This window comes from Somniosus microcephalus, chromosome 1, assembly GCF_052327205.1.
Source record: "Somniosus microcephalus isolate GS21.2 chromosome 1, FLI_Smic_1.0, whole genome shotgun sequence".
NCBI classification, from domain to species: domain Eukaryota; kingdom Metazoa; phylum Chordata; class Chondrichthyes; order Squaliformes; family Somniosidae; genus Somniosus; species Somniosus microcephalus.
The window spans coordinates 136911956-136920624 of NC_140987.1; the positions used below are offsets into that span (position 1 = coordinate 136911956).

Genomic DNA, 8669 nt, shown 5'->3' on the forward strand with positions numbered 1-8669 from the left:
TTCTAGCCTGTTTTTCTTGCATGGAATAGTTGAGGTGGCCTTTCTTTGATGTATATAGTTATACATCTTTTTAACAATGGTTCTAAAGTAAAATTTGTTTACAGTTTTGACTTATTTGGAGGCTATAAATATGTAATTTCATATGCTCTATTTTCTTTCTCCCTTCTATTCTACAAGTACTGTGCATTATTCAGCATTTGAAGAGCACAGATTATCCATAAGCACTGCTTTGGTGTTCTCCATAGGATTTACAAACGTGGTACATCAGTAGGCTTCACACATTTCACAACACTATGACAGGATTCAGAAAGTAACACCATGCCAATTATTTCAAAATAAGTCACGGTAAAATGCAGAGGACACTAGGACTGAGGGAAAGCTTGCTTTCACGATGAGCATTGGTAATTGGATCTCCCTTGACTTATTCAAACTTGTGCGTAATGTGTATAAATCTCTGATGGGAGGGCAATGGAAGAAGGGAAACTGGAGGAGTCAAAGAATATACAGAAGTTTTTGAAGAAGAACTCAGTGGGGAAGAACTTGCAATATAAAGTACTCTCCCTGTACACTGCAGGAAATTTTAAATAATACATTCTATTAAATGTTTGAAGAAATGTTACTTTCAGTATTTGCTGCCACATCTTGAGCACCTGACATTTGAGCTAAGTGAAGGACCTTGCCAGTAGTTAGATTCTGTCAGCCATGGGCTTGTTAGTTTAGAATTTGTCATGGACCTGGATGCTGTTCTGAAGTGTCCAGTCATTAAAAAAACTCTATTTGCTTTAAGCACTTTTTCTAATTTCTATGGCCACTTTTCTAGCAAAGTAATTTTTAAAAAAATTTGGTATAATAGTATTTTTAAAAATTGGTAGCATTTTTTAAGGATATAATGCAAGTTTGTATCAGCAATTTCATAATTATGTTTTAGTAAAGATAGTCAACATCAATATAAATGTAATGTGATTGTTTTAAATATTAATAAAATCTGCATTTACATGATGGACTGCACCACTTTGATTGGTACAAGTTATAGGCTATAAGATGAAAATTTGTAGGTTCAGCAGTTATGCATGTGAAAATTTGTTGCGTTGTTCACAATTTTCCCTGCTCATTTTTCAATGCAACTTCACTTTCCAGGATATATGCTCATGAGAGGGTAACGCGATCTGAAAAGCAATTCCTATCCCTTCCAGCAGCTCATCGGAAGCTGCTTCCCAATTTCCTTCCGCACGTGAACAAATTAAGGGAGTGTGTTGAACATAACTACGAGATCCTGAAAGCAATTATTAACAACTGCAATCATATGTTTGAAAATAAGGAATATGGAGTCATAGACATGGAGGTAAGTGAAACACAAACTACATTATTTTGAAAACTCAGCTGCATGTGTTGGCTCAAAAGCAACTTGGGGCTGCATGTATTTTTTTTAATTCACCCCAACTATCTGGTACCCTGTGTATATCTTGAGTAAATTTATATTTTTGGTACTGTATTTAAGATTAGCTTTGACCTAATAAATGCAATATTTTATGATATTTTTCTCTACTTAGGATAATTGTATAATACTAAAATGGTAATATCTGTCCTTCACAGTTTTGTTATATAAAGAGCAGTGGATACCTGGGAGTGCATGCAAGACTGAGACCTCAAGTAAAATATTTTATTGATGACCTCTGAACCCTAAAATGAGATTGTAGTCTTTAAGTCAAATGCAATGTAGACAGTATTTTTTATTTTTGAAGCATTAATGGTTGAGATATAATGGGCCGGAATTTGCGGTGGGTAATAACAGCGAGCTAATAGAGTTTGACATTATTACCCCTTTGAAACTGACGGCAACTTCAGGATGTAGTGCATGCGCATCTAAACGCGGAAATCCTGAAATTGTGGTCAGTCATTCACTGCTCCAACACTGGCTGTGCTGTAGGCACCCCGCGCGCCCCCCCCCCCCCCCCCCCCCCCATACCAGAGCCAGCAATCAATGAAACTGATGAAAACTTGGGCTTTTCTGTGGTAATATCACTGTTAAATACCCCATTAAAAGTTAGACCCTTTTGGATTAGATATAACTGGGTTTTTAACAGCATATTGACTGCTAACAAATGTTATGGCCCTGAAAAACTAATTTTAATCTTGGGGCGTGTCACATTTCTCCATTATGATAAAAATTTCAATTTTTAAGAAACTTTAAAAAAAAAAATTTAAAAAAACATTTTATTTAAAAAACAGTTTTTTAATGTTTGTTCATGATATTTCAGGTTCTACCTCACCCCCATGTAAGAGTCCCAATCTTTGTTTTGCTCGCTCTAACTGTTTTAAAAAGTCCAGATAAAAGCAGCATCTCATTTCCTGGTTCCCTGTCTGTGAGAATTACACAATGTGATAGGCTGCTTAGACAGCTTGTTGACGTCGCAGCAGATCGCATGAGGGAATTCCCACTATGGAGTGCTGAAATCAATTGCGTGTTGAAAAAGGCAAACTTCTTGTCACAGCAATCACAAGATCTCTGTGGGCAGCTTTCTTTGGGGCCAGCAGCAAATGCCTTTGCTTCACCACTGACTGCAAATTCCGGGCCAATTGCATTAATGAATCATGATCCTCAATGGTCATAGTGTAGTGTTCAGTCTAAAAATTGTAATTACAAGGCTCTGCTGAGTTAGATGATTTCAGCCGGCGCAGCATTCAGAATGCTGAAATTAGCCTTGGTGCCCCTGGATGGAAAGGTGAAAAATTAGCCAGAGTTCCCACTCCTGATTGCTATCTCATGACTCCTGCTGGAAAGTGAACTTGGGTGGACAGTAGGTGAGGACTACTAACACTCACTGGATGCTTCTAGATGAAACTGGATGCTTCTAGATGAAATGTATCATGGTTAGATGAAATCTAAAGCTCTAATGTACCACAACAAATTTAGATGGGTACCATCTTTCTTCCACCCCCCCCCCCCCCCCCCCCCCGCAACAATATAACATTTCCATACTGCATCCAATCTAATTCAAATGGCCTAATGAGCAGGAAATCAATGGTGTTTTGTGTTGCGGACTTGGATCTGCTGGGAACTGGATTGGGATTGCTCAGTCATTCTATTTGGGGCCCTTTGTCAGGTGAGACCTCGCTGAGTTTTTTGAGATGACACATGGAGGTTGGGGCAATTGCAGTGGATGTGCTGTAGTGGATGTTCAGAAAGCCTTTGACAAGCCTTTCACACAGGAGACTATTGGAGAAGATTAAGGGGTATGGAATTAGGGGGAGGGTATCAAATTGGATTAAAAATTGGTTAGAAGTGAGGAAACAGAGTATGAGTTCAGAACAATTTCCCAAAGTGGTTGGAAGTGAGTAATGGTATCCCACAAGATTCTATTTTGGGACCGCTCCTGTTTACTGTGGACATATATTTTGAATGGGTGACAGCTGGGTGATGTGGAAGACCAGAGTGGTTTGGGGGTTCAGGTTCACAAGACCTTAAAAGCAGCACCTGAAGTGGATAAAACCATTTTAAAAATGCTCGTAGAATACTAGGTTTTATGGCAAGAGGAATGGAATATAAAAGTTGAGGTATAATGGTAAATCTATATAAAACCTTAGTGAGACCACAGTTGGAGTACTGTGTGGAGTTTTGGGCTACACGAAGGAAGGATGTTGAGACAATAGAGAGGGTACATGCAAATTCACTAGGAAGCTGACTGATATGAGGAAATACAAAGAAAGACTTAAAAATTGGGGCATGTTCCTTAGAACAGATGAGATGAATGAGTGATTCATAGAGGTGTTTAAAATTATGAAGGGATGAGATAGAGTAGATAGAAACAGACTTTCGAGTGGTTGAGTGCTCTAGAACAAGAGGACAGGTATAAAATTAAATGTAGGAGATTTAGGATCAGGAGCAGGAGATTCTCATATAAAGAATGACCACTTGGACTGCCATTACCCCTGGAACTATACCTGAGCAAAAAAAAAGTGCCTTTTAGATTGTGGATTCAATCCCTCCCTCCAGTACATAATCTAGGCTTTCAGTGTAGTACTGAGGGAGTGCTGCATTATTGGAGATGCTGTCTTTTGGAAGAAATAGTAAACTGATGTCCCATCTGCCATTTCGGGTAAATGTAAAAGATCTCATGGCATCATTCAAAGAAGAGCAAAGTGAGTTCACTTGATGTCCTGGTCCTACATTTATCCCCTAACACCACCAAAAGCGTTAACTTTTTTTTGCATAGAGGGTTGTGAGGCTATAGAATGCACTGCTGGAGTTAATGATTGAAGCAAAGACCATACCAACATTTAAGGATGGGTTCATTAGATAGTTGAAGGAAAGCAGAATAAAGAGATGGATAGATGGGTACAGGGCAGGCATATGGAATTAAGGCTACTGCTCATGTGGAAGATACACACCAACATGGACGGGTTGTGCTGAATGGCCTATTTTTGTGTTGTAACTTCCATGTAATTCTATGCAACTGACACAATGAGCTGGAAAATACAAAAATTATGAGGAAATTAATCTAAAAATCTTATTCCAGATTTTTCTTAATGGGTCAATTTTTCCCTGGGGTTTTCTCCCATTTGGTAATAAATGATTATTTTTGATTATAACACAAACAGACTGACCTGGGACGATTAAAACCAGCATCCACTTTTGACATGGACAAACTGAAGTCCACCATTAAGCAATTTGTAAGAGATTGGAGTGACGATGGCAAGGCTGAACGGGATGCTTGTTATCGGCCAATCATTGAAGAAATCATAAAACATTTCCCTCAGGATGAATGGTACTGTATTGGTTCCATAAAATTATATGTTTATAACCTTGAATGAGAGATCAATAAAATAATTTTATGCATCTATTAATCTTTTTCATCCTAACACCTTTTTCAACATAAGGTTTTAGCAGATTAGATTCAATGCATGACCTGTTGTTTGTACTGAGTTAGCTGATCTTAGCTGTGGCAGCAGTGGGGCACTGTAGTTGGTCTCTTGTCCCTGGTTAGAAGGGAAAAAAAGTCAGAGTTCTTGGTTACTATCCAATGATCTCTGCTGTAAAGTAAATGTATGCAAAATTGGTTGGTGAGGACAGGATTTGGGTCAGCATGACTGAATAGCTCGCAAAGACTTGTTGCCAGTACTTCACACAGAACACATGGCCACTTGGTGAGGTATTGCCAGGCTGCTGATTGCCTGTGGAACTATACCTCAGCAAGAATCATCATCAGGAGAGCAGGGTAGAAAATTGAAACATAAACCCTCCAAAATACATAACCAGCAGAGCACATGCTTGCAATGATAAAAGAGCCAGACAAAGTGAATCCTGCAAGAATTTTTTTTCTCCTTGTTGGAAATAATAAAAGCAGAACATGTGATAGAATTACTGAAAAAAAAGCTTGTGAACGTCAGTAGCTAACTACCCATTTCCAGAGTGCATTACAGTCATAGGCAATTAAAAATTGCTATAAGATTACACTGTTAGAACTTTACTCAGTGTACATTCTTCTTCCATAATGTTAGCTTTAATGCTATTTCTATTTTATAAAGGTTTGATTACAACTAATAGAGCATACTTGTATTTATACAATTAATATTGCAATTATGTGAACAGAAAAGATAAAATACATAATTACCAATAAAAAAGCATAGCCATTCTTGCCAACAGAAACATGGATAAGTTAATTCAGCTTGAATCAGGTAAATTACATATATAATATATTACAAAACAGCCAGTAATAACATAGGAATGCTCTGGGCTCCTTCTGGAATGAAATATACACAGTCATCTTTGGAACAAAACCTTGTAATGATCAATAGAGTCAAAAAACACTGGGGCATTCAAAATGCAGTTGGATGCTAGACTTGGGTGAGTTGAGAACTAGAGGGCTTAGCTTTGAAGAGCTGAGTAGCCCTTCTTTGACTTTGAGGTTTTTGTTCTTAATTGTGGTGTCTCTCAAATATAGTTCTGAAAAGTCATTGTACTTGAGCAAACTTTTTCTTTTAGTTTGTGTGTAATCTCTCTTTCCTGTTTACTCCCCTCACAAGCTCTCCTTCTCCAGGCCTTATATTTTCTGTGGCTAAAAGAGCTGGGTAGTCTGCTGTCAGGCTATTCCTAATGTCACTTTTGTCCTGCTGCTAACAAACACGAGAACAGTCATGGGAGGCTCCCTATCTAATGTGTTTTGCTCTCTACATGGAGAACGTTCTGTGCCTCTCTGTGTCACACATCTGAGTTGAGTGCCTCACACTGTGAAGAATGGGAGTTAGGAACCTGCATTCTCTACTCCGTGGTGCCATGTGCAGGTACTCCAGTATGTGTCATTACCACATAGCTCCACCTAGAGGAACAGTATTAACAAAATTTGACTCCGCATTTCTACAGGAACTGATGCACCATAAATAGCAGCTGACCTTCAGTAGTGATTTTCAATTTCCAAGCTTCTGACTAAAACACTAGAGGCACATTTAGTATAATTGAGCAAACTACCACTCCCGTACATATAATTATATATATACTGCAGTTACTGACCAAAAGCAAAATCATTGATCTGTATCAAAAATAAAAGGTCCTCCAACGGCTTGAAGACTAAAAATTAACCTTCCTTTTACACATGGGTAGTCAGAAATAGCTTCTTGTTGGGCATTGAACCAAGCGGATCCCACTGCTGCTGATGGCACACTGCTGTTAATTGTAAGCCACTTTAGTAGAGTTGTACATAAAATGGAACATTGAGGTTATTGCATGAACAGAAATTTGGATTTAGTTAGTTCTAAACAGTAAAATCTGCATGGTAACTGTTGGTAGTTTTATGAAATATTTGTTAGCTGCATACACAGAAAACTATTGGAGTAGAAATTTTCAAACAAGAAATGGCTGAACATTTGAAAACAAAAGGATCTCAGTATTGTTAATTTGTGATTCTGTTAAAGATGCAGTGAGATAAAAAAAAACCTGACTGGTCCATGCAAATCATTTGCTATATCCCATAATACTCAATAATTGTTTAATTTCCCAGCTGAGCCCTTGCATATGAAATTAATTGTTAAATGATATTGCTCTCTCAATACAGCAATCCTGCTGACATGAACGTACTTGTACCAGGAGCAGGACTTGGAAGACTAGCCTGGGAGATAGCTAGACTGGGTTATAGCTGCCAGGGTAATGAGTGGAGTCTATACATGCTCTTCTGTTCACATTTTGTACTCAACAGGTAGAGTATGACTTCAAAATTTGAACCACATTTGTTATAATTTAAAGGAATATTCTAATTTGAAATTATTAAAGCAGTATGATTCTTTTTTGAAACAGAAACAGAAAATGCTAGAATATACAGCAGGTCAAGAACTCAATTCTGACTTGAAATGTTAACCTGTCTTTTTTTCTTTACAGGTACTGACTGATGTGTATTTCCAGCACTTTTCTGCTTTTGTTTCAGATTTTCAGCATTTACAATTTTTTGGTTTGTTTGGAAAATCTAAATATGATTATGGTGTACTAAAGTGCATAATTTAGCTTGTCAGTTCACTTTTTTTTAGATGTTCTGGAGTTAACACAATGACACTTTATCCCTGGATCCATCAATTTAGTAACAACAAGCGATCAGCTGATCAGATTCGACCAGTCCATTTTCCTGATGTTAATTCTCATAGTCTTCCATCTCATGCTAACTTTTCTATGACAGCAGGAGATTTTCAGGAGATCTATACAGAACCAAGTAAGTAGATCAATTCTTGACATTCTATGAACATTATTATTTGACGTATTTGCAGTTTTGGTATATTTATAACTCAATAAATGTTTAATAATGGACTGTAAATTAGTTGTGTGTTAAGAATCCTTGTAGCTTTTAAACTTGAGGGGGTAGAAATTCGGTATCGCCCCGGTTGGGGCGCAATTATCAGCCGGGCGCAAAGGTTAGCGCCTGGCGCTAATTATCACCTCCGACTGCAAATTTGGCTTCTATCGCCCCTGGAGGTGTTTGGAGCGCTAAATCAGGCGCTGCACACCTCTCTTAAGGTGTTAACGCCGAGGAGCGAGGCACTACCTCAGAGTGCTGGCGAAGCTCCGGTGATGTCAGTCAGCAATGGAACAAAGACACACTGGCGCCGGCCAGTTCTTAAAGGGGAGCGTCGATCTTGCTCTCCATCCACACCCTGCTCATTGCAGCCTTGAATCTCGGCCTAGAGAGACCTGTACATCAATTCTGCTGGAAAGAACAATGGAGAGGCGCAGGGAAAGAGCTCAGAGTGCAGCCCCCATAGTCTCTTCTAAATCGATGCAAGGAAGGTCAAGTCAAAATGAACCTGCAAAGTGCTGCTCAGTACCCAAAACTCCTTCACACAGCGTTGAATCTCTCCAGAAGTCAGTCTCTCTCTCTCTCTCTCTCAATGCGTGGCACAAAAATGTCACCGACAAAAAAAGGCAAGAAGTGGTCGCCTTTAAATAGCACTCCCCCAGTCCCTTCCCAACTGCAAAATGCTCCCCTCAACCTGTCGTTGCTAGCGGCAGGCAGTAAGACTGGGGTGCCACTCAATATCCGGTCCGGGGCATTGCACGCTCGACTGACGTCACGATCTACAAGCGCAGGAGATCATGGCGGTAGTGTTTAGTGTTTTCCACCGAGATGTTTTATTACAGAGCTGGATATAAAATTACAACATTTTACAAATTTACTATGTTTTTAGCTTTC

At 38.8% G+C, this 8669-nt stretch overlaps 2 protein-coding genes across 9 annotated transcripts in view; one reads left to right on the forward strand and one right to left on the reverse strand.

Annotated features, from left to right (window-relative positions):
• Nucleotides 1–8669, reverse strand: part of pcsk5b (proprotein convertase subtilisin/kexin type 5b) — a 679955-nt gene that overhangs the window by 191778 nt on the left and 479508 nt on the right. The window lies entirely within an intron of this gene.
• Nucleotides 1–8669, forward strand: part of carnmt1 (carnosine N-methyltransferase 1) — a 1199612-nt gene that overhangs the window by 7259 nt on the left and 1183684 nt on the right. For 3 of the 6 annotated variants that reach the window (XM_085986156.1, XM_085986146.1, XM_085986118.1), the window contains exons 2-6: nt 1138–1342; nt 1594–1650; nt 4600–4766; nt 7050–7190; nt 7516–7694. In XM_085986156.1, the coding sequence (XP_085842282.1) occupies nt 1138–1342; nt 1594–1650; nt 4600–4766; nt 7050–7190; nt 7516–7694 (749 nt within the window). The remainder of the gene's footprint in view (nt 1–1137; nt 1343–1593; nt 1651–4599; nt 4767–7049; nt 7191–7515; nt 7695–8669) is intronic. The other 3 variants (XM_085986127.1, XM_085986166.1, XM_085986138.1) reach the window with 3 other exon arrangements.